Here is a 26,554-nt window from a genome sequence, read left to right as displayed (position 1 = left end):
AATTTGATTTGGATAAAAAATCGAAGTTGGGGATATAAAAGAATTTGGTGACAATTTAAACATAAAAGTTGTGCTTACAGGGGCTGGAGAGATGGCTAAGCTTGACTGCTTAGCTAAGACTGTGCAATTATTTGTGTGTGCATGTGTCTTTTAAAAAACTTTTTATTGGTTCTTTAAGAATTTTGCATTCATTGTATATCCCAATCCCACCCATCCCTGCATACCTGCTCTCCACCCTTGCAAACCCCCCAAAAAGAAAACAAAAAATAAGAATAAAAAATTTCATTGCAAAAGCTGTGGTGGGCCACATCCTTTCGCCCAAGCAGCTTGTCTTCTTTGCCATGGGTCACTGGGCTGGCTTGAGGCCTCTGGCTTCTGCTTCAGAGCCAAAGGTTGCTCTTTTCTGGCAGGGAATTTCAGTCTGGTTTCCAATACCCAGGTCACATGACTTTCAACTGACCGTATTATCTTCTGTTTCAAGGGACTTCACCTTTTCTGTCCTTCAAAGGTACATGGACCATCTGCACATACAGCCACAAAGAACACACACATTCACATAATTGAAAACAAAGTGCAAAAGGTCTTTAAAAAATCTTGCGTGTATATACCCCAACAACGACCTGTGACATAATTAGGTATTACCTGAATTTTCATGATGAAAACAGTCATCAAAGGAGTTTCATCTGATAATCTCTCTAATTTCCCAGAGAAATTCTATTTAGATATGCAGGTAACAGCAAATTTATCAAACTATACTTTCTGCCTGTGTGTATATGTGTGTGAATACATGCATGTGTACCTCTCTCCTCCTACTCCTGTGTGTGTCTGTGTGTGTCTGTGTGTGTCTATATCTGTTTCTGTGTGTATGGTCACAACCACCAATTTATGTTTGTATGTAACAGTTTTGTTATAGGTCTCTATAATATGGGAAAACATTGCCTGTGATTTGTAGCAAAGCATTGTATATAGCATGCACCACAGTAGTCCTTAGCAGACCCCTGGGATAACATACAGCCAGAATTTATATAAACAGAGTCTGTCAAACATAGTTTGTCTTTGTTTGATTTTACCCCAAGACATAAAATCTTATTGGGGCAAACAAACACTAAAATGAATTACTGTGGAGTACTGGTTTTGCACTTTCTGTCGAACAAGAGCTATTTGGTTTAAATTCTTTCCTCCTCCAATCAGGCCATTGATCTAGAGTACAAGAAGTACTGTAACCAAGTTCTCCTAGTCCCTTCATTTTTAAAAGAATTGTGTAGGCAATCCAGTTGATCAACAGAAATTCAAAGTAGTGATGAAACCACACAAGGCTAAATAACTAATGAAGTTGAATAGAAGTTTGCATTTAGCCATTGCCTTCACACTCACAGCTGAGTAAAACTTCATGGTGTGGTAGATCTTGGTCAGCTGGTACACAAAGCACAGTTCAGAGTGTCAGACACATGGATGATAGATGGAGCCACCCAATACTGTGAAACCACCAGCCAATGGTGCTCATTGGTGGCTCTGGGTTTTGCTATGCTGTGAAGCCATTTGTGGATTCCATTTAAGCTTCCTGCTCTTTAGTAACAGTCTTTGATCTCGCTTCTCATTTTTGCTTCACTTACTCATTTACAAATAAAGCACACTAATCTTTTTTTTCTTCCTGTTAGAGATCTTTTTGAAGATGTAAGGAGAAAGAGATTATAGTCATCCCTCAGTATCTGTTGTGGACCAGTTCTGGGATCCCTGGCACCAAGTATATGAAAACCTGAAGATGCTCAAATAACGTAGAGAAAAATGAGGCAGTATTTGTGTATAATGGACTTATAGCTTCACACATACAGTACTCTAAATCATTGCTGGGTTTCATATAATATTTAGTACATTACACTGCATTGTTTAGGAGACCAATAAAAAGAAATATGTCCATGTACAACACAGGTTAAGTTTTTCTGACTATTCTAATTCCACCATAGATAAAAATGCACACCCGGTATCACTTGTTCACAACAAATGAAAGGTGCCCACGGTCTCTCTTGTCTTGAACTCATTCCACATTTTGTTCAGGTCTGGTCTATTTCTATGTATTGTAATGCTAAGTGTGGGCCCCCAAGACCTGGTTGCCCCAGAGATGAGAGAGTCTGCACGCAGATCTCTTCTGCTGATACACGTTGTTCATTTATTATATGGGTGTGCATGTTCATTATTCCCCTTGATACTAGAGATCTGATTATGGGACAGGCAGGAGATCCAACGCTATGGAGGTAAACCCTAAAGAGCTTCAAGTTAGACAGATTGATTTCTAGACAAGAGAAAGGAAACAAGGCAAGCAGTAAGACCCCAACCAGTGTAGATAATCTGCTAGCACCACTGGCTTTTAAACAGAGTCCACCTTAATTAAATTATTATTGGTTATTAGTGGAGAGGGCTTACATTTAATCTTATCTGCTTCATCATTTGAACTGTCCACAAAGAAGATCTTGCCTGTGCACAATGAGACGATAATCTTTTTGTATTCTTTTCTGAAATTTTGGTTCAGTAGTCCGTATATAATTGCGTTGAGGCAGCTGTTGAAATATGCCAGGTAGTAACTAGCCACGAACAGCCACTCTGGGATCCTAGGGACCATGGTGGCAGGGTCTGAGGCCACAATAAGACCTATGAAGTTGAGTGGGGCCCAGCAAATGGCAAAAAGTACAAAAACAACGAACATGGTGACAAAGTTTCTGAAGTCCTGGGGCTTCAGTTTGGGCTTGTTGTTGGGTTTCACCCTCCGTCTGACCTGAAGAACCAGGATCCATATCCTAAAGTAGCAGAAGATGACAATAAACATAGGCACTATGAAATGGAAAACCACCAATGCTATCGTGTACGCCGAGCTGACAGACTGGGTGAAGGTACAGGAGTAGATCCTGGGATCGTACTGGAGAGTTCCGGCTTGCAGGTTGGGCATGATGGCGATGAGTGTCAGCATCCATATCAGGAACACGTAGCAGAGGGAGTTCTTGTTACTGTATATTTTGTCATACTTGAGACTGTGGCAAATGTAGCAGTAGCGATTCATAGCGATCCCGGTGATGTTGAATATCGAGCTGATGACACTCAAGCCCATTAGAAATGCACTGATTTGGCAGTGTAGATATCCCAGATTCCATCCATTGTTAAGGACAGATGTCAGCACCAAAGGATAGGGGTAAATAGCCACCACGAGGTCTGCAACGGCTAAACTCACCACAAAGATATTCCCTGAGAGAGAAAGGTGTAGAAAACACAAGTTAGTGCTGGTATAATATGCATTGCATCATTGAACATGAGCTAAAGAAAGGGGGATTAGAAAGATAGCCAGTGCAACTCGCCGTCCAAGCTTGAGGACTGGAGAATGGATTCTCTGTACCCATCTAGAAGCCCCATGGGCTTGGATGCCTGCCTATAGTTCCAGTGCAAGTTAGGTGTAGACATGGAGAGCCAAGAGCAAGCAAGCTAGCCAGAAAAATAGTAGTGGCAAGCTCTGGATTCAATTGAGAGAGTCTGTCTTGAAGAGTAAGTTGTACAGTGACTGAAGAAGACACTAGGTATCAAGCCCCAGCCTCACATGTGCATATAATCATACAGACATGCAAATATATATGTTCATACAGCATTCATTCTTCCATATGCTGAAGGCAGAAAAGAAGGAAAGGGGGAGGGAGAAAGAGGTGGAAGGAAAGAGGGAGAGAGACAAAGCAAGAGATAGACACACAGAGAAAGAGAGAGAGCTATGTCTACGACTTTTGTGATCTGAAACCATAGATATTGCCAGATGATAAATTAAATATATGCCCCCAAGAAGTGCAAACACTGCCCTTATTGAGTCAAATCCTTTTTATGAATTTCTATGTCTCCAGAACATTCGGTTTCTCAAAATATTAAATTTCAGATTAGTTTCCCTTCTTTGAACAAGTCTCGGGATCATCACCCTTTCATGGCTCCCTTTGTTCGGGAAGGCACCTGAGAAGTCCAACATTGCCCTAGCCCTCAAGTCAGCTTCAGGTGACATCCTCAGAACCAAGGTCTTTGATCTCTTTAGCTCTTCCCTCTAGCTTTGGGGGTTGGAGGCAATTATACCTTTGTCCTAAGAGGAGAGGGTGCCACTCTCAGTGTCTGGATTCAAAGGCTGGTATCATCCCTCACTGGCTATGGAACTAGACCAAGTTATTTCACTTTGACAAGTTTCCCTCTTCTGCATTACAGAGGTGCTTGATAGTATCTCCCTCCTAGAGTCAAGTGAGCCTTAGGTGAAGTGGTTTATGCCGAGCCCTGTGCACTGTCTCCAACTCATACAAAAGTTGCTCATTTCCTGCAGGAGGAGAGATGCGAATTCTCTTGTATTTATGAATAACTTAAGATCAGAGCATTAAATCCCACACATTCACAATAAGTGTAATCATCTGTACTAACGTCATAACTGGGCACGTTTTCAGTGTATAGAAAAGGGACTTCAGCTGAATTTATGAGATATTCTACCAATATGCTCTTTCATTTTGTGGATTTTTAAAAAGGCTTCATTTTCTAATATCCCATCTGTCTTAAATGGCTCCTCAATCCAGTTTTGAAATTTTGATTAATTTTTTTCCAAACCCATCCAAAGCGGACATGTCCACAACCTTTTCTTATTAGGCCAGCCGGAGATGAGCAGTGCCCTCTTTGAAGATGTCAAAATTATTTTATTCTTACTGCTTTGAATTTTAAATAGGGTATAATACATTGTATTTGCTAAGAACTTACCAGATGAATATAAAGGGTTCTGGGGGACTGTGTAGGAAGAGACAGGAAAAAAAGAGCTGTGACAGAATCCAGAACAAGTTTGATGTCTGTCTGTAAAAGTGAATAGAATATTGATGTCTGTGGAATGGCACGGAGTTGAGACTAGAGCCTCATAGGCTGCAGTAATGGCTTTCTTGGTAAAACGCTTGACACACAAGCATAAGGATCCAACTTTGAATCCCAGTACCCACGTGAAAAGTGAGTCACACACCTATAATCAATGCAACGGGAAGACAGAGAGGTGGTGGATCCCTGGAACTCACTGACCTTCTTTCCTTCCTTCCTTCAGCCCATAGATTTGCTCCTGGGTCAGGAGAAACCTTGCTTCAAACACTAAGGAGGACACACTGGAAGGAGACACTCAGCATCAACCTTTGGCCTCCACAAGAACAAACACACACATGTGCACTCTGAACATACATGCACATACTGACACAGGTATACCATACCCACCTCCAACCCGCCCAGAAGGATAACTGTCCTTAGAATGTCAATAGTTGTGACTAAATGATATAGTACTCTCACCTAGTACTATTCTTAAATGAAGAAAGAAAGAAAGAGAAAAAGAAAGAAAGAAAGAAAGAAAGAGAAAAAGAAAGAAAGAAAGAAAGAAAGAGAAAAAGAAAGAAAGAAAAGAAGGAAGGAAGGAAGGAAGGAAGGAAGGAAGGAAGGAAGGAAGGAAGGAAGCATTTTCCCTGAATCCTCTAAACAAAACACACAAACATCACAGTGAGAGGAGACAGAGTCACCTGATAATCACATCTACATAGAATCTCTGACTTATTTTTCCCCCAAACATTTGGATCTCCCAAACATTAATTGACATTAATTCAAAAATTAAATTAATGATTTAGTTAACGCAGTTAGTCGAATACTAATAAGGCATAATTGCTATAAATGACAAGAAAAATCAAAGCCACCAAAAAAAAAAAAGCCCAACCAAGTATGACAATGTTTGTCGTTTGAATTTAAGCTCTTTAAAAGTAGATCTGCACCAAGCCATTTTACCACATGACATTTAAAATACACTTTTTCTGATGCTACCTCAGCATGTAGCTGGATACCATACATAACGTATCATTTTAAACTATGAAAGACTTTTGTGCTAAAATGCACTGACTCTAGAAAGTAGGTATGTTGCTTGTAATTTAGAATTATCTGTGGAGAAAAATAATTTACCTTTAACCCTTTAGTTGCACCTCTATCACCAGCTTTTAAAGGACTGACCTTTAAAGAATCCGGGGAGATGGAACAGCAAGTAAGGTGACTGCTGTGGAAACAGGAAGACCTGGGCTAATGTCCCCCACACCCAGGTAAAATGCCAGCCATGGCTGCACGCATACACAGTCCCAGTGCTGTTTGTGAGTACCACAGGAGTGGAGCAACAGAATCCCCAGAATTCACTGGTGAGCCAGTCACTGAGCTCTGGGTTCATGGGAAGACTGTGACAAAGAAACTAAGGTGGAGCGTAATTCACAAATATAACCAATGCTTACCTGTGTTCTACACATACATATGCACGCATGTGTTATACATGCATGTACACACATGCATACATATTCATGCACATAGTAAACACACAAAAACATATGCACACAAGCCCCCACCAACAGTCGCCCAAAGAATTCGCTTCTATGGCAAATTTTCTGGAAACTTTCCGCGTGTTTCTTATATCGTGAGAACTTTTCACCTCCTTCCTTTCTTTCCTTGTAATTAATGAAACAGACTTTGAAGGAAAGCTTATTTTGTTTCGGTTGTCAGGAGGAAAGAATAGAATTTGCATGGGTAAATTCTATGCAAGCAAAAGTTGCTGTGCGTGCTGTCTTGAGATACAAACACGAGGAACAGAGATGCACGCTCTGTGAGTACAGTCTCAGGAAATGGAGAAAACCTGGGTTTACAAACAAAGATCTGCCTTTGGAGAAGGAAAAAAATCTTCTGAGCTGAGCCAGAAATACCCCTCCTTCCCCCATCTAGCCGGGCCCAGTCTTGGGTCTCCTTCCCTTGTTAATGCTGGGATTACAGAGGTAGGGAAGATTGGTCTGATGCTAATAAAAGTGAATGGGATTTCTTTATAGAATGCATTGTCCACCGGGATGGAATTTCTCACAGCATGGTTCAAACTAAGGGATTTATTGTACAATAACAGAGCCGTGCTCCTGGAATTCACTGAACCTATTATGTTTCTCATCTTAGAATATTGATTTTGAAGGTTCGTTTTAAAGCCCACTGCATCGCCCCATTGGTTCCACGTCCCCGGACGGGATTCCTGTGTTATAGTACCATTTACCCTCATACCAAAGATTCACTGGTCATAAAATCAAGGGTGGATGTTTTAGGTTTTCCTCTCCCAACCCACACTAGAGACTCTTTACCAACTGTTTGCTTCCTGTCCTTTGTCCTTGCAAGCTATCAACCTGCAGCCCACAGGCCATCTGGACCCCAAGCTATCAATCTAGCCCTATGCCTGAATAGATCACCACATCATGCTGCAATGCCAAAAGCCCAGAGGGTCTCGTTAGGATGAATCTTAGTTCCAAGGAAGAAGGTCTTCTACCAGCCGGTGAGCCATGGTTTCACTAAACTAGAAGTAGAGACTGATACTAATCTACCTTGGGTTCTTCATTTCAGTGAATCAATGTATGTGTGTGTGGAGGGGTTACTATTATCGTGTGTGGGGGGGTCTCAATTACTAAGAGGGAAGACAGGTTGTTACTATACAATAAGACTCATAAACTGTACCTTGAAGGCAAGAAAGCCCTAGGAAGTTTTAGCACTCTCAGGTCCTGTAACTAAATCCAATGGAAAGCTAAAATAGTCCAAATCAGGTAGAAATATCAATTTCCCAGAATTTTAGAAATAAATACACAAGCCACCCAAACAGGGAAGGAACCACGATGTGTGGAGGGAAGAGAAAATGGGGAATGGATGGTACTTAGAACTATTCGTGATGATCATGTGACCAACTGCAGAGACGAATAGTAAAATAATTATGGATATTGCTTGTTTACTGTGAGATGCTGCTATTAGCCACTGCTTTCTCTTCCTTTAGGATGTCGGCCTGCCATTCAATTCGCGGTGGAAGTGAAGCTTGTATTTCAGTAAACTGTAGGGTATGAATGAAGACTGTGATTCAGCTGGGAAATAAAACTCATGTAAAGATGAATAAGAACATGACTGACTTAGGAAAGTGTTGCTGCATTCCAGTTTTCGGAAGAACAGTGACATTTTGCTAGGCATCATTTTGGTGTCTTCTTTATTAGGAAGCTACTTTTTGACTAAAATAAATATCTACTTGTCAAGGTCCTGCGAGGGGATCTACTGTTTTGATGCTGTGTCGAGTCACTTGAGACAAATTCAAACAGTGTTCCCAGAATGCTCTTCCCTCTACAGTCTTGGATCAGCCTGACTCACATTTATTGTTTTGTTTTTATTTTTTACTTGACACGGAGGAGGAGAATAAAGTGTCCACTGTACTTTTCATGCTTCCATCTTTAAAGTGGTTTGTTAGACACTGATGGAGCTCCACCATGAAAGTGGTTTGTTAGACGCTGATGGAGCTCCACCATGAAAGTGGTTTGTTAGACACTGATGGAGCTCCACCATGGAGTTAGCTGGGTGAGGCTTTCAGAATATTATGATGTGGACCAGATTTTTATGGCTCATTAGTTATTCTGTTGCTTAAAAGAAATCTATCCCGTGCAAACCTCCTTCTGGCTTGCCTTTGGATAACTCCTTCTGCATTACGTGGCAAAGCCATCATGCTGACACAGCCATTGTGGCCATGGCCTTAGTTTTCTGTCTTTAAAGTTGTCACAATGACCCTTTCACAATGACAATCTGTACATTGCTGTAATAGGAAGAGAGCTGACTTTCTCCTGTGTGCTCTCTTCAAGATGCTGGCTACAGAAGCTCGGCCGTAAACTCTGTCTTCATGTCTGCTTGCTCTCCTTACTGTCTAAGCCTTACCGGGGTTGCTGCTAATAATGCCTGCCTCAGATGCTCTGTGCCAAGAGGCCCTGTTTCTCTCTGAAATATCTGAAACCCACATGCTTCCTAAAGGCTCACAATGGTTTGGTTCTCCAGAGACTGCCCTCAGTGATCAATGGCTGATACAGGAGACAAAAGCCTTACATCCAGCATGGTCAATGCTGTGGATGGATTTATGCAGAGGCTTCGAGCTGTAAGTTAAGCAAAGCCCAGGCATTACCTGCGCTCCCATCCTTACTGACTCTCTCCCTTGCCGTATGTTGTTTTCTTGGCCAGCTTAGAGAATCCCTGTCAAGCCCCAGCTTAACCATGACAGATCAACTCTCTGACTTAAGTTCATATATCACCTCTTTAATAGGGAAGATCTGTCAGCCTCTTGCCAGGTCTGATGTCTTTTGATTTCCCCATGTGTGTCCTTGGTAAAGACAACTAACTTATTGTAAGTTAGAGGTTGCCATCTCAGATAAACCTCGCTCTGCTGACGGGAAAAAAAGATCCCTTAATGATATCTATTCTGCCTTTCAAGGGACATTTATGTGTTTTAAAATCCCTCAAGGCTTCCCTACTTGAGAGAGGGCGAGGCAGCTGATCACACAGAGTCACATCACAGAGCTTTCTTCAGTGGGATACTCTCTGGTAGAGAAACTATGGGTCAGGTTTAGTAGCATGGGTTGGGGGCTCTAATGACAAGCAAAGGGTATATATGAGGGATCAATTCATCTAACGTAGCCAACTTGGCTGGTTTTGATCGGGCTAGGGGAGAGATTAGAATTGTCATGACTCTATCAGGATGGAGAGGAACAGCCTGAGTAAGTTTCTAGCCTTGCCATTCAGCTATGACAATGTTCAAGAACTTAAGCCAGCCCTACAGCTCTATGATGACCTCAGGTGGTTCTCTAAGGAAGTCACTGGCTTCTTGGTAGAAAATGAGAAACTTGTATTAGTCGCTCACATAAAATAATGAAGCTTTGTAGGGAGAGGGATTCAGTCTTAATGTTTCTTGGCATTGATCTCTCTGCTTCTTTCATTCTCTCTGCATGTGGCTATGCCCCCTGGAGCAAAGTGCCACACGGGCACACTCACTCACACAGAAGCAGCTGTGCCCCTAGAAAACAGTGTAATCTGGAACTCTGCCTACGGTTCTTATGAACATTGAGCTCAGCACACAGTAGGTGCTCAAGAAAGGTTTTCTGGAGAAACGTACTTCCAAGTCTCTAAGAGACAGCTACACAGTAGGAATCAGTTGCTCTCCTGCTTAACTCTGTCAGGGTTCCGTTTCTTCTCATTGAGCCAATTAGAATTTTCTTCCTTTTTCTGCCTTGGATTTTGAACTGTGTAGAACACAAGACTGTAGACCCACTGATGACTGCTCATATAGATTTTTTGTGTATGTATCTGAACTTCAGAAAATTCATAAATTCAGATCCAAGAGGTCAGGTTTCATAACGGATTTGTTTTAAACCATTTGTTTATAGCCAGGTCGATGTGGATAGATGTTAATGGTCTGACAAGAGGAAGCTGCTAGGCTACGGTGGGGGTGGGGGTGGGGGGCGGATATTCTTTGGCTGTGCAAGGGGACATAAAAAGCAATTTTTCTTTGGATGGTGTGTGTGTGTGTTTCAAATCCCAGGGGCAGTATCTGACATTCTCGATTTTGCTTTAGAAATGTATCTTTTCAGAGACTAGATGCAATCTGCATCCCAAGTATAGAAAACAGTTTCCATCTGGATTCTCATGCCAGCGTTGTTGGTTGCTCGTTTTATCTCTGGTAAGTCGTCTTATCTCTGATAAGTCGGTTTCCCAGAGACTCCAGCACCTTGCCCTGTCATAAACCAAGATGATAGTCACACTGGTGAGGACCGAGAGAGTGTATGAAATGCATTTTGCCTTGGGTGAATACTCAGTTCTCGGTTCTGTTCCCCTTGATGGGAACCACGTGTTCTGCTTTGCAAAAAGTCTTGTCTGAAACCCAGGTCTGATGTGGTTCTGCCCATCATCCCTCAGTAATGGGCATACCTCCACTTTCCTAAATGCTCCTCCTCCTGCTGCCAGCCAGCCTTTTCACCCAAATGCTCAAGCAAAGCTGTGACCCCAGCACAGGCTCCTTCCTTCCAGTCCTTTTTGACCCACTCTACTGATGCTGCCCACTTTCCACACTGTATGAACCTCTCTTTAGCACTCAGTGACCTTCTTGACAATCCACTCCTCAGTCTCTCCCTTTGTTACCTAACACATTGCTTACAGGCTACCCTGTCTTTGGAACACAGGCTCTGTGCACGCTTTCTACACTATAGCCTTCACGTAATATCACGTTTGTATCCTACACTCTATGCATCTGAGAATTTTGCTACCCTGGTGCCTCCCTGGCGTTACTTCCCTTCCAGATTTTCCATCTCTGCTTCTTTCTTGGTGTCCTCAACTCCCCATCCTGTACTCTGTCTGCTGACCTAGAGGAAGTTGGAAAGTGTTTCACTTGCCATATGAATTTAATATACACACACACACACACACACACACACACTCACATGCACACACACACACACTCACAGGCACACACACACACTCACACACACACTCACATGCACACAAACATGCACGCACACACACACTCACATACACACACACACTCACATGCACACACACATGGATGCACACACACTCACATGCACACACACACACACACACACACACCAAAACAGACTGAGAAACATTCAATCCCTTTAAAATAAAACAAAATGCACAGCCTTCTGGTACAGTCTAGATCTCAGTAACTATTAAATCCTCCAAAAACTCCTGTGTAATTTCTATAGTTGGCTACACTTGTCTCCGAAAGACAGCTTAGACAAAATAGAAAATATTGCCATTCTGTTTCAGCCTTGTTTCCTTTAGAGGTTAACAAATTACTGATAGCTGCACTATTTTATCCATATCCAAGAATTACGTTGAAACAAAAGGGTAATATTTCAACCACATTAACAAAAAATAAAAGAAACAGAATTAACTCCATAAAAGGTGGTGATCTTTGCTTCCTTATCTACTTTTCCCCAATCTTGAATCTGTCGGTGAAAAGCCCAGGCTACATAAGCAAATTAATTGTATTAAATGATAGCTCTAAATCACTAAATCCAAAACAGAGTCACCCTAGGGATTTACAGCAAGAAAATCATGTTGTCTATTTACATATTAAAATTAAATCAAGGCTAGGGCATGGAAGATAAAAACTAGCAATAAAACAGTATGAAGTAAGATTCCCAAAGAAGGGATTTTTAAGAGACTGCAGAAATGAATTGCTCAGTGGCTAAAATGCTTATTGCTCTTGCAGAGAACCTGAGTCCAGTTTGAAGAACCCACACAGCAGCTAACCTACAACTCCAGTTCCAAGGGATCAACATTTTCCTCTGGCCCCTTTGAGCCAGGAAGTTTTTCTCCTATGTTAACACGTTTTGATTCTTAAATCTCTTTATTTCACACTTTGTTCTTATCTATTAAATAAAATAGTTTTAATGATTGCATAAAAACAAAAGTTATGTAAATTGAAGAGACAGCTTGTGAGGACTAGAATTCACATTACACGCTGGGCATCTGTCTCCATCTTCCCAAAGATACGTCATTGCTTTGTGAGGAAAACGTCCCAGAGCCTTTTGTCTAGTATTTGGAGATACTCAGCATACAGCCTCTCTCTGTGATCATCCACTGTGAGCTAGCAGAGCAGACCTTCTTTCTTTTGGCTCTCTCTCACTCAGGCTCCATTGACCATTGTGCTCCACCCATCTCTAAGGCACTTGTCCTGTGCCCAGCTTAGTTCACATAAAATCACACATAATATAATAATTTCAATTTTGTCTTACTTTTATCTGAAAATAAAGTGAACAAACCTTGAGGGTACTTAGTAGAAAGGCTTATCTTTGAAAGTATGTGTCAATTAAAAAAAAAGAATTTAAAGATGTGGGCTGGAGGGATGGGTCAGGAGTTAAAAGAGCCGACTCTTCTTGCTGAGGTCCTGAGTTCAAATCCCAGAAATCGAATGGTGGCTCACAAGCATCTGTAATGAGATCTGATGCCCTTTCCTGATGTGTCTGAAGATAGCGACAGCGTACTCATATACATAAAATAAATAAATCTTTTTTAAAAAAGAATTTAAAGGTGTTCTATGAGTCTTTGTATTCATTGCTGTGTGTGTGCGTGTGATATATGTGTGATATGTGCACATGTGTGTCCATTTTTCCTGTGTGCAGAAGCCACAGGACGACATTGGGTCCTCTGTCACTCTTACTTTATTCCCTTGAGACAGGGACTCTCACTGACCCTGTACATCACTGTTTCAGCTAGCCTGGCCAGCCAGCGAGCTCCTTGAATCAGCCTGCCCCTACTGTCCAATGTTGAGTTCCATGCATGTGTGGCCATGTCCAACTATTACATCAGTGTTAGGGGATTTGAACTCATGTCCTCATGAGTGTGCATTAAGTGCCCTTACCCACTGAGCTATCTCTTTCTCCTCTACGTGTTGTGTTTTACTCAAATTTAGAACAGAGCCCTTTACTCTGACACATTATCGAGAATTTAATGCTCAATCATAGTCTAGCTTGCACTGTGGGAATACAATGAATATTTATCCAAATGAATATTCAATTCAATCAACACGCAGACAGCTCAATATCAAGGCAGGCAGGCATCCTTTCCAGATGTATGCATTAACCACTCAAATTACCTGGAAAATTTTTGAATAATATTCAGCACTCTTTCATGTCCCTTCCTTAGAGGGTAATCCCTTCAATGTGATTGTCATAAAGGTACATCTCCCCGGGGGGAAAAAGTGTTTGAAATTTCAAGTATAAAAATTTAAAGCTTATCTTGTCTGTAATCCTGTTAAACTTCACTGGAAGTTCCTAAGATGCCATACCTCTCTTGGGAGTCAACTCACTTGGCCATCCTATTTGAGAGGTGAGAAAAATGTGGGTACCGGTCGAAGAGCTGCCTTTACAGATTTGAGTGGATGTAATGAACGGTCCATGCAGAGTTACGTACATGCACCAATAGATCTTTAAGAAATATCCATTGATTGCATCTTTGATGGTCTAGAAACCCTAAGAAAGCATGTGAGTTTCTATTTTAGAAGGTAAGGTCTCTGCCAGCCTGACAACCTAAACACAGTTAGGAAAGGAAGAAAAATCGACACAGCTAGTCTTTTTAAATCAGTGTTTACCTATGTATCCTTTTGACTCATATCTCATTATTTATAAGTAAGTATTGAGAAATGCACCAATCTTCTCACTCAGCAGGCAAATCAGTAGGTGATACAATGCTCTGTAAATCTGCAACTTAAAAATGGAATCGAACTGAATTGGATCAGATTTTATGTTTTTTCATTCTTTCTCTTAAAGTAAAAGGCAGTGGTCATGCGGAATCCTTTGGAGAGTTTTTGAGGTACTTAAAAAAAAAAACAAATTAATGACAAATCTTCATTCTAAATTTCTTTTAGATTATATACTTCAGCTATATAGTTAAGAATTACATTTACACATTCTGGAACTTCTTAATAAAAGATTATTTTTTCTTTTAATTATTTGTACAAATTTAGATAGATAGAAAGATAGATAGATAGATAGATAGATAGATAGATAGATAGATAGATAGATAGACAGACAGATAGGTTCAGGCACTTGAGTGCAGGTGCCTGTGTAGGCCAGCAGAGAGATTCAAATCCCCTGGACCTGGAGTGACAGGTGGTTGTGAGCCATCCAACATGGGTAGTTGGAAGTGAGCTTAGATCCTCTGCAAGAGTGGTACATGCTCTTAGGTGAGGAGCTATCTATCTGGCCTCTCACATTCTGGAACATTCGGTTGCACATGTTCCTATGCATATATAGGGATTATAATAGATATATAACATGTTTTAATACCAAAGAATTGGCACATGAGACATCTCTGCATTACTGTATTATACTCCATTCCTGCCCTTAATCTTATAACTCCTCTTCCTCCTCCTGCTCCTCCATCATCATCATCATCATCATCATCATCATCATCATCATCATCATCATCATCATCATCTCGGGCTGCTCTTCCCTTCATGCCCCACCAGGAGCTCCCAGTGTTAACTGAGGGGCAGAGATACACACAAGCAACCATAGCATTAACCAGTCATGGAAACTGTTACAGGAAAGTTACTATCATGACCCAGGGGAGCACAGGGGCACCTAGGGCCTGTTGCATGGTGAAAGATGATGGAGGTCCCTTCAGAAAGGATTTTAAGAATGCACAACATGTCTAACAAACAATATATAGGGAGCATAGGCTTCCTATGAGCCAGAGTCTGAGTAAGTCCTCACAGAAGTATGTGCAATGAGGTTGTGGAAACATTGGGAGCTGAAGGCTGGCTGGAAGAAGCATGTCACAGGGTTACGGGACCTTAGGAATGCATGACCTATGGCCCACGAGGTTACAGGACCTTAGGAATGCATGACCTATGGCCCACGGGGTTACAGGACCTTAGGAATGCATGACCTATGGCCCACGGGGTTATGGGACCTTAGGAGTGCATGACCTATGGCCCATGGGGTTATGGGACCTTAGGAATGCATGACCTATGGCCCCTTCCTACATACTGCCTTCTTTGTTCCTCTTTGCCAGGAAGTGAAAAAGATCCTTCTGTCTTGATGATCTGCCCAAAGCATGGGTCGAAGTGACCGTGGACTGGACCCTTTGAAACCATAAGCTACCGTAAACTCTTCCTACATAAGTAAAAACTCTAAGTGACATCTTGTCGTAGACAAAATAAAAGTAGCTAATGTAGGTCCCAGTCTTTCAATTCCTGGCTGATTTTGCTTTTTACTACTTTGTATTTTCTATTTATTTTTGGATAGAATACTTAAAAATTAAATTAATGTTAAAAAAAATGAAAGCAAACTAAATAGAACTGATCATCGAGTGCACCCTATAGAAATACCATAATACTGTCGTTTGTATATAAAGTCAAAACTGATGGATAAATGGATGGATGAATAGGTAAATAGACAGGCATGTGGGTGAGTCCACGGTGGGGGGAGGGGGACAGATTCTAAGAGTCTAACTTTATCTTCACAGGTTGTGCTGTGAGAGAATAGCATTAGCCTCATTGACTAGTGTACCTCATCCCTGAGACATACTTACTACACACAAAGGCTCATCCCCAAGACATACTACACACAAAGGCAGTCATGAGACTCGGCTTGAACCATCTGACTCTAATTCCTGTTTGTTTGTTTGTTTGTTTTTGTTGTTTTGTTTTGTTTTTTGGTTGGTTTGTTTGTTTGTTGCTTATGTTGTTGTTGGTTTGGTTTTTTGGTTTGTTTGTTTGGGGTTTTTTGATTGATTGTGTTTGTCTCGGTTTTGTTGTTTCTTGGGTTTTTTTTGGCATTGCCCCATGCTGGGTTGTCCGTGTCCTACAATAAGAAAAACTGATTCCTTGGCTAGGAATCTGGGCTCTACATTTTCTCAGCTGCCAGAAGAGACTGTGCTGCAGACAATGAGCTGTGGGAGATTGCTTTGAAAACTGCAGGTTGTGCTAAGCACTCAGTCGTGGAGTGATAGAGGCTGGATTTGCTACATGGCAAAATAAGTAGAAACCAGACCAAATATGCTATTCTGGGAAAAGTGTGACCAAAAAAAAAAAAATGCAGTTTTATTAGTTTCTTGTTCTAATTTTCTCAAGCTTGGAGATGTTTCTAACACAGATTGTTCTAAAATGGTTTTAAAATTCCCCAAGTGTTGGACTGGAAAACTAATTCATATAATTGTTGCCATTGGTCAGATGTATATTATATATAATAAATGATTTGATTTGATGCAGAAATAATCAATCAACAATGACCAACAGTTTTTGTTAAACCAATTACAGGTCACGGTAATAAGAGAGTAAAGTTATACCACAAGTTTAGATTAATGACGTATTGAGAAACTGGCTCAGCCTGTTACTTTCAACTCATCCCAGAGCAGGATGTTTTTTTTACTAGTACTCTGACTCTCTTATAATTGATGCTCATTATAACATTCATGGTGAAAAAATGCAATATGCAAATTTTTGTGTGTAAAACACTTCTAAAAGCTTAAGATGATTTAAGATTTTTCCCATATGTCTGTTATTTTTAAATAAATTCCTCTTCAGTTTTTTCCAATTATCTGGTGTGTGAATATTTTATGTTAATGTCTAGCATTGTTTTCAAAGGTCTCATGGAGCATTGGTGTTCGAATCTCTAATAACCCATGTGACAAGCCAGTTGTATGACCCTAATAAAGACACTGAGTCAATGGAGCAGAAGACAATACCACCTTCTTTATGTTTTGAATTCTTCTAATGGGTAAAGTGCTAGCTTTCATTATCCATGGGATACAGCTGAGGACCATGTGCTGCTACATAGACTCCAACTCTGCTGTTTTCATTTTCTTCTCGAACATTGTCATAAACTGAATGGCAAGGCTGGCCACCGATAGAGGCTGTTTCTCTCCAATGAACACATTCTGATAGAGAGTCATGACAATTCTAATCTCTCCCCTAGCCCGACCAAAACCAGCCAAGTTGGCTAAGTTAGATGAATTGATCCCTCATACACACCCTTAGCTCGTCATCAGAGCCCCCAACCCATGCTACTAAACCTCACCCAGTTTCTCTACCAGAGGGTATCCCACTGAAGAAAGCTCTGTGACTCTGTGTGGTCAGCTGCTTCACCCTCTCTCAAGTGGGGAAGCCTTGAGAGGTCTTTAAAACACATAAAAGTTCCTTGAAAGGGAGAGCAGATATCATTAAGGGCTTTTTGGTTTTTGGTTTTTGGTTTTTTTCAGCAGAGAGGGGTATATCTGAGATGACGACCTGCGAACTTACAATAAGTTGGTTGCCTTTAACGAGGACATACATGGGGAAATCAAACATCAGACCTGGCAAGAGGCTAACAGATCTTCCCCACAGAAGAGATATCATCTATAACCACAGTGGAAAGCCTCAAAGCACAGGCTCTGGGCCGCTGGCTTTAGCAAGTCCCACGCTTCCCTATGTTATCCGACCCCACTATCCTCATTCGGGAGCATTTGATGGATGAGAAGTCTCGTATGCTTGTTCAGCTATCCCCTGGTAACCACAACAGACTTGTTCCATGGACCCTGGGGTGCCCAACTCCACAGATGGTCAGGTTGCTTACATCAAGTGACAGGATATCTGCATAGAAACTGAGCCCACCGTCTGCAATACTTTACATCATCTCCAGGTTACTTATGTTATCTAGTACAGAGCAGATGCCCACTGAGAAGACAGTAGGAACGGGCCTGTCATCCCAGCGACTCTGTGGAGAGGGGGGCGGGGCTCACTGAAGCCTACCAGGTCAAGACCAGACCAGAAAAATTAAAGCAAAAATGAATTGTGAGTGCTATAGATAACGTCTTATACTGTCCTGTTCATGGAGTAGCTACAGAAACCACACGTGCCCAATGTCTTTGACCCTCAACTGGTTGATCTGGGGATGCAGAATCCTGAGCTATGTAGAGCTCACATTATTTGCTTTCACTCTATCCCTGGCATGAAATTCAACTCCCCACGGTGTCTCATTCTTGTTGACTACCAAGGGAGCTTGGACCTTGGAGTAAGATGGGTGGCTTCCAGAGACTTATTGAGGGCACAGAATGCTGCCAACTGTGTCTGTAGGTAGAGAGTCACTATGGGGGCGGAGTGATATTCCTTTCAGTTACAGATGTTTCACTCGCCCTGTTATATATTCACATTTAACACTAATGATAGCACGGGGCTTCCGTAGAGGGACCCAAGTCATCATTAGCAAGGAAGCCATTGCCCTGTCGTGTTTTCAGAACTGAGCAGGGGCACCTCACTGCTTCTATAGCAAGCACCGCAAGAGCACATATTTGCTCAGTTTTCCAGGAGGGCTTGTGTTGCGTCTATCCGTGATGGCGTCTGCCGTGGTTTGCTGTCTCCTGATGTGTAGCAAACTTTCCCCTAACTTGATGCTAATAATCATGAGCACTGAGACCCTAGTATGGAAGCTTTGTAGAATTCTGAATTTCCTCTAAAGCCCAGCAGGCAATGCCTAGAAGTCTAACATATTGTTAACACCCACCCTTTGCTTATAGCCTATACAGCTTGCATGGGCAGATAACTGAATTTTGAACAGGCAGGATATTATTTTAGGAAAAGTTTTAATTAAGTATAATGTACATATAGAAAAATGCAACTCTGCTTTTTAGCAAGCTAAAACCAAAAGAAAGCAAATAACAATAACAATAATAATAATAATGTCTAAATGCCTATTTAAATAGTATTACTTTCTCCATCTTTTTCAAAGTATTTTCATTTGCATCATTTCATTTGATAATTGCAACAATTTCAGCAAAGCTTTGTGGGAGGCAAGGGTAGGTGTTATCCCTGGCTGACAGATGTGGAAAGTGAGGGTGGATTGCAACTGATTTCCTGGATTGGAATGTATACAGTGAGAATCTTCTACCCACTTTAAATGCATTATTTCTCGTTAGCAAAATTTGGACAGGAGCAGAGCAGACAGCCTGTCAACTTTTCACATCTGCTTGGTTGCTTGAAGGCAGCGCCTGTTGTGATTGGCTGGCCCCGAGAACAGTAAAATATCAGAGATATATATCTTCCTGGAGACATCAAAGACAAACATAGTCTCTTGAGAAAAGGAGGAGGGCAAAAATAATTCTGGCATGATAGCAGACTTCCGAAGGAAAGAACTGCTTCAGAATTCAGATGTGCTAGCCTTATCTTTTTCCTCTCTATTTCTGAACTTTCCCCCTTTTAAAAAGTTTTCTATGTTTTTATTTTTATATGTATGTGGTTGCTTCCATGTGGGTATGTGTACCATACACATGCCTGTTGCCCATGGATGTCAGAATAGTCTGTGGGATCTCCTGGAATTGGAGTTACTGACGGATGTGAGCTGCCATCCGAATGCTGGGAACCGAACCTGGGTCCTCTGCAAGAGCAGCCACTGAGCCATCCGTCCAGGTTGCTATTTTTCTCATCTCCCTGTTTTTAAAACCAACAAAATAAATTGAACAAATATACAAATTGAGTGATCATTACAACATTTATTTTGAGACAGGGCCTCTTATGTAACCCCAGCTTGCCAGGAACTCGATATGTAGACCAGGCTGGCCCAGACTCATAGAGACCCAACTGCCTTTGCCTCTCAAGCACTGGGATTAAAGGTGGCTATCTGGCATCTTTAAAATTTTTAATAGGCATCTAACAATATGTTTGAATCAGCTAACTCTAGCTGTGTTCCAAATCACTATTCTTTTTAAAAGCCTCAAATGTTTTGAACTCAATAATGGTGTGTTTGAGCAAATAGCTTAATTTTATAAATATGAGGCTCTAAAAAGCTTTGCAGATTAAAACTTAACCAGGTCTTGTACAGCGATAGGAATGCAGTATATAGACTCCTCTCAAAAAGTTGCTTAGCCAATAATGTTCAAAATAGTAAGACAATTGTAATACTTTTCCTAGGCCACCAGGAACATGAATACCTTTTATTGGAAATGTCTCATGGGATTCAGACTTCTCAAGTACAGGTTATGGAGACCAATGGAGCAAGTTGGGTGAGCTTCAGGCAGAAACTGAAAGAATTAGATCCTCCCAGTGCTGAGCCTGGAAAACACTGAGCCTCACTGTGCCCTTCTCTGTAAAGTGGACGAGTCTGACGCCAGACCCTTGGGCTCACCAAAGGGCTTTCTGTGTGGGTGCTCAGAGCCCCATGCAGTCTGTGGAAAGAGGCTCCTAGTTCTCAGAAGGGGTGTGGTCCCCCAACTCTTCATTTATTACAGTGGTGGAGAGCAAGCCTAGGGCTTTACCAGTGCTCTGCAAACACTACCACCAAGCTATTGAATTCTGAAGACAGAATTCTAGTTTAGGCCAATCATCTGTGAAAGGAAGTCATCCTGTTTTCTAAGCCAAACTGAATTCACATTATTAGACATCTTCAAATAATTCTTATATTTTGCAGTCTGAACCACTGCAGAAGCTAGGGTAAAGGGGGGTGGGCAAGTGCTGCCTGAATTTGGGTTTTCACCAACTGCTTGGTTTAGGAAAAAAAAAAAACATTTTGGACCACTATTTGAACAAATGGCTTCCTCTCTATCCTTCTACCAAAAGTTTAGTTCTAAACAACGAGCAGAAATCCAAGCAACCTTGACACTGTTTGAAGGTGTGAAAAAGCTCATGAGGAACCCACCAACCTGCTCTTATGCCGGGTAACTAGGTCAGCTCGTTGATTGAGGGAACCCCAAGTATAACTCAAACATAGAATGAACTCTAGTCCCAGATTATATGCAAATGCATTTCTCGCTACAGTTTTCGTTTTTTTTTTTTTTCCCTAAACTGCAGACTTGACACGAGGAGCAAAAGTGCTTCCTCAGCCTTCTTAGCATCTTCCCATACCACTTTGCAACTTGGTACTATTAGCTGAAAACCACACCTGACAACAAAACACAAACAGTGGCTCTGTCATTTTGGCAGCTTCTGCATCTTCTCCTAGTTTAGCGGAGTTGGGAAAACGGATTTATATGCAAATCCAAACATCTGATGGGTTCGTTATCTAATTTGAAAAGGCATCTAGAGTAAAGAGACTCTGCGAAGTGAACAGAGTTTTCCATCTCTAAGGACTGAACACTTGTGGATGATCTCTGACAAGGCATCATAAAGAGGAACAGGGTCAAGAGAAGGTAGCCCTTGATTCTTTAGGAGGGAAAATTATCCAAAGTCATGTTTCTCAGAAACGGACTTTCTGAAGTTTTCTCAGTGTCCTGCAACGGGACTAGTGACTAGCGCTGGGAGAGGTGCCCGGAGTCCCTACCTGCATTCCTGAGCTTCTTGTTTCGATACACAGACAGGATGACCAGCAGGTTGCCCAGGATGTCCACCACGATGGTAAAGATGAGGATGAAGGCCAACGTAGAGGCCAGCCACGACGGCCGCGGTCTCCCTCCCTCCCCGCCGCCTGGAGCCTGCTGAGAGGCGTTGAGCAGCTCGCTGCCATTGCCCTTCATGGTCCCTGGGTGCCTCAGCGCAGCACAGCCAGGGGCATCCTCCTGTCGCCCCGAGCCCTCAAGTACCCAGCTCTGCTCGCGCCCTCTCCCGCCACTTTTTATGGCTGGGCACAGCCCTCCCGCGTCTACTTTGCATCCTTATGGTTGCTTCGCGGCGGTCCTGCCCAATCCAGCCCCTCCCGGTGGCAGGACACCCTTTCTGCACTTGGCCACTGCCGCCTGCTGACACCTGCTGTCCACTGCCCCGCGACTTGAACTCGAAGGTCCAGCAGCGCGTGCACATTGCACCCCCGTGTGGCGAGACTCGGTGAGACAAGCGAAAGTGCACCCAGAAAGGCCTCCATTCACAGGACTTCGAATCCCAATCAGGACTGATGTATATCAGGCTACTTGATGCCTTAGATGCCTTATCGGAAAAATGGGAATGAAATAGAATCTAACTCATCAACTTTCATAGTCACTGATGTGTAAAAATAAAATACTAATGAAATGAAAACACCCCTTTCCCGTCTGGCATAGCATGATCTAATGTCTGTGCTGGATGTTTCTGGCAATTAAGTGAAACGAAATGCAAATATTTGCAGATGACAGGTGTATGTGTTGTTTTGAAACTATCAGTGAAAGCAGGAACTCAAGATAATAGAAGCAGACATAGAACCACAGTGTAAGATTTCTGGGACGTGGATTAGCCAGCTCTGTGCAGAACCAAACCCCAAAACGTTCTTCGATACCCGGCAGGAGATTTACATTAACTAAAAGACATGTGATGTTCTCATATTGAATACTTAAATTTTTCATCTTCCCCATATAGGTTATACCAGCCCACTTCCTAAACATTTCCAAGGTCCCTTTGAAAGAGCGGAGAAAAATGAAGAAAAGATATTTTAAGACGATGAATTCTAGAAAAGCGTGACATTACAATATTAAAATATGTGTTAAAATTAAACAATGGGACATAGCAGCTTGTGTCTAGAGGCTGAGGCAGGAGAATCAGTGCCAGTTTGGGGATAGCTTGAGCTGCACGGTCAACCAGTGTTGCTGCATAAAATACTGTCTCAACAAGTCGTATTAAATAAAATGGTTTCGTTCATCGGTAATGTCAAGAAGAAATGAAATGCAGAACTGAAGGGCCTGAGCGTGTGGCTCTGTCGTTAGAGTGTCCTCCGGCATTCACAAAATCTCAGACTCCATCTCTAGACTATGGACATGGCAGCTCAGGTCACGCAACCCCAGCACCTAGGAGGAAGGCAAAGGATCAGAAGTTCAAGGTCATCCTCAGCTATTCAAGACAAACCTGGGATGTGTGAGATTCCTTCTAAACAAAGAACAAAACACAGACTTAAGAAGGCTAACGTTTTAAATTAGCATTGAGGGAATAGATGGTGGACGTGGAGATGCATTTAAGGGAATGTGGGTGAGACTATAACCTTGGGGTGAGGAAGGGCTCCCTAAGTGGCAAGAAAGTGGGATTGAACCCCGTCATGAGCAAAGAACGGACCTATGAGCATAGGTCACCCACTGACCTAGCGCTTTCTGCACAGCCCTGGAGAGCTAGTTCACATGGCAGTCTTACACCACGTTAATCTGACAGGGTTTGGTACTGTGAGGACCATCTGTTGGCTGAAAGCCTGAAGTAACATGAGGTAACAGAGGTAGGCAGCCATCAGCCATGAGTGAAGGCAGCTTTTGAACTGGAGTCCCTCTGATTCCACAGCTCCAAACATCATTTCTAAGTGATGGTGTTTCTCAATAGACTGGAATTGCCCACAGAAAAGTTTATAATAAAAGAAAAATAACATAAACTATATAAAACAGGAGATGATATATGGTGTAGCAATATAATATATGATATGATATGATATATATGATATGATGTATATGATGTATGACATGATATACATATATATGAATATATGATGTAACAATGAAGCATTAGCGAACTTAATGTTTTTGGGTGTGGGTAAAAACAATAGCAAGATAACTAGGGCTCATAATTAGACAATAATTAAAAATTGGAAATTGAGAATTTGGGTGTGTCACGGGTGTATAGTATATGCTTAGCATACCTAAAGCCCTGGGTTTAGTTCCCAGTACCACTACTCAAAATCAGAAAAGCTCAATGTCTGGATAAACACACAAAGCCTTGTCCTCCATTATCTCTCTGAAGTTTTTTTTTTTGTTGTTGTTAGTTGTATAAACTAAAATCGGGCTAGAGGGACAGTCCAATGGGTCAACTTGCTAAGTATGAGACCTGAGTTCTTTCCCCCCATTTCATTAAAAATCGATTTTTTTTCTCATATAATACATCCTGATTCTGGTTTTTGTTCCCGTTACTCATCCCAGTTCCTCCCACTTCCCCTCCCATTCCAGCCCCTTTCTGTAAGTCCTGAGTTCTTATCTCCAGAACCTACCAAGACACGCCTCTGTGTCTGGATGAGGAGCAGAGAGGAACAGTCAGGAGTCCACACTCAGCTAGCTCGGTGTCTCCAACACGAACCAATAAAGACTGCCTCAAACAAGACAGAAGGCAAGGGACTCACACCCACGGTCCAAGGTTGTTCTCTAACCTCCACACCTGTGCCTTGGCTGTGTTCCCTCCCTCTCCCCCCTCTCTCTCTTTCACACACACACACACACACACACACACACACACACACACACACACACGGGGGCTGGGGTAGAACTAAAGCTAAAGTTGTGATTTTGATTCATGTGATTGATAACACATATAGATGTATTCAATAGCAATACCACAGGGCTGGGGGAATAGGTAGCCCAAGTGGTAAAGGGCTTGATACACAAGCATGAGACCCAAGTTCAATTCCCAGAATCTATATAAAAAGCCAAATATAAAGGCACATTTGTGTTCTCAAAACTGAGAAGGCAGAGACGGAGGATCTCTGGATCTTCCCGGTCATCCAGACTAGCTCTAGGTTCCAATGGGAGATCCTGTCTCCATAGACAAGGTGGATAGCTCCTGAAGAAACCTCGACATTGACCTCTGGCCTCCATACACACCCTCACACACATGTACCTGCAGGCATGAACACAACCACGAACTCACACACACACACACACACACACACACTCACACACATGTACCTGCAAGCATGAACACAACCACGAACTCACACACACACACACACATACACATACACACCCTCACACACATGTACCTGCAGGCATGAACACAACCACGAACTCACACACACACACACACACTCACACACACCCTCACACACATGTACCTGCAGACATGAACACAACAACGAACTCTCTCTCTCTCTCTCACACACACACACACACACACTCACACACATGTACCTGCAGGCATGAACACAACCACGAACTCACACACACACACACACACACACACACACACACACTCACACACACCCTCACACACAGACACACAGGAACAACTAGTAAGCCTGAAAAGTGGGGCCCACGTGAGAGCTGAGTTTTCATAGTTATGGTTTACGTTTAGAGCTGCAGTGGACAAGAACAGGTTAAAGATGGATTTGTGATCTTTGTGCTAACCACCACAAGACAAAACTCCTGCACTCTGGAGACTGACCCGGAAAGAATGCCTGAGATCAAAGCTGCCCTGAGAAGCATTTTATCTCAAAGCAAGCTGGCAAAGGAATGAGGTCCTCCCGGTAGGACAGAAGGACTTGTCTGTCACAGTAGCTAACACAGATACATTTTTTTGTTCTTTCTTTTTTTCCAACTACAGGTAAGAAACTGAATCATTAATTTCCCTATAAAATGGGTTCTCTGCTAGTCAAAAACTTGCTGAACACAAGTCCTGAATACATTAACAGCCTCTTTGGGATTTTTTTTTTTCCTACCACCGAGAGAGAAGATATACAATCATACATTATACACCTGAACACTGCCTGCTGGGCTCAAATAAAGGATATTGCCGTGTGAACATACACACACACACCACACACACACCACACACACACAATACACACACACATACACACACACACAGAGAGAGAGAGAGAGAGAGAGAGAGAGAGAGAGAGAGAAAGAGAGAGTGCCTGTTGTCACGTGTATAGAAATTTGCTCACCTCTAAAGCAACAGAGATGTGTCCAGATTTGACAAACTTATTCTGCCTCAAGCGCTGAGTTAGTCCATCTATAGCAGAGCTGAGCCCTCATCTTAAACCCCGAGGGTGGGGGAGCTCCTATCCCTTTGATCTAAGGAGGAGTTGTCTTTTTCTAGAGGGCGCTCCTTAAAGCTTAGACTAGAACGGGGCCTGAATGTCACAAGCAATTTCCTTCCAGGCGTCTCCTGAGCACTGCTAGGAAATTTCAGTAAGCCAAAACACTCTGAACCCAGGAAGGTGTGGAAGTAAGGGTGTTTTGTTTTGTTTTTTGTTTTGTTTTGTTTTGTTTTCCAGAGGGAAAGCAGGTGAGGGCTCTCTGTATGCGGCTGTGCTGGAGGAGACACAGTAACTGACCAAGGGGCAGATGTTTTTAAAGCTTACAGACAATTAAGTGATAATACTGGGGGAGTTCCCACAGTGAACTGGTTCCCTTTCCACACACACACCCCAAGAAAGACAGAAAGGCCAGAGATATGTTTGGTAGAGGCGCAGTATAGTGAGGTGGAAGGGAGTGCCTCTGCGGCCTCATGCTGAGGCGTCCCTTCCCCTGAGGTACTGTGGAGAGAGAGGGGAGAGGGAAATGGGGAGAGAAGGGACAGAGAGGGAGAGGGTAAGAG

The 26,554-nt window shown here is 42.3% G+C and overlaps 1 protein-coding gene and 1 long non-coding RNA gene across 2 annotated transcripts; both read right to left on the bottom strand.

Moving 5' to 3' along the window:
- Positions 1-2,365: 2,365 nt before the first annotated feature.
- Positions 2,366-21,819, bottom strand: Mtnr1a (melatonin receptor 1A). The gene is made up of 2 exons (XM_031342855.1): positions 21,627-21,819; positions 2,366-3,234 (listed from the first exon to the last, which is right to left on the bottom strand). The coding sequence occupies exons 1-2, from the start codon at positions 21,817-21,819 to the stop codon at positions 2,366-2,368; spliced, it is 1,062 nt and encodes a 353-aa protein (XP_031198715.1).
- An 897-nt stretch (positions 21,820-22,716) lies between these two features.
- LOC116071380 lies at positions 22,717-26,554 on the bottom strand. Its single transcript, XR_004110862.1, has 3 exons — positions 25,899-26,554; positions 24,231-24,325; positions 22,717-23,055 (listed from the first exon to the last, which is right to left on the bottom strand). It is a non-coding gene; the product is annotated as an uncharacterized LOC116071380 (long non-coding RNA).

The sequence above is a fragment of the Mastomys coucha genome, unplaced genomic scaffold, assembly GCF_008632895.1.
Source record: "Mastomys coucha isolate ucsf_1 unplaced genomic scaffold, UCSF_Mcou_1 pScaffold22, whole genome shotgun sequence".
NCBI classification, from domain to species: domain Eukaryota; kingdom Metazoa; phylum Chordata; class Mammalia; order Rodentia; family Muridae; genus Mastomys; species Mastomys coucha.
This window is presented reverse-complemented; position numbering and strand designations above follow the sequence as displayed.

Excerpts from the sequence above, each read along its gene's own strand:
- Mtnr1a (XM_031342855.1), bottom strand. The coding sequence starts at position 21,819 with ATGAAGGGCAATGGCAGCGAGCTGCTCAACGCCTCTCAGCAGGCTCCA. Across the intron at positions 3,235-21,626 it reads CAAGAAGCTCAGGAATGCAG|GGAATATCTTTGTGGTGAGT; the intron begins GTAGGGACTCCG and ends TTTCTCTCTCAG.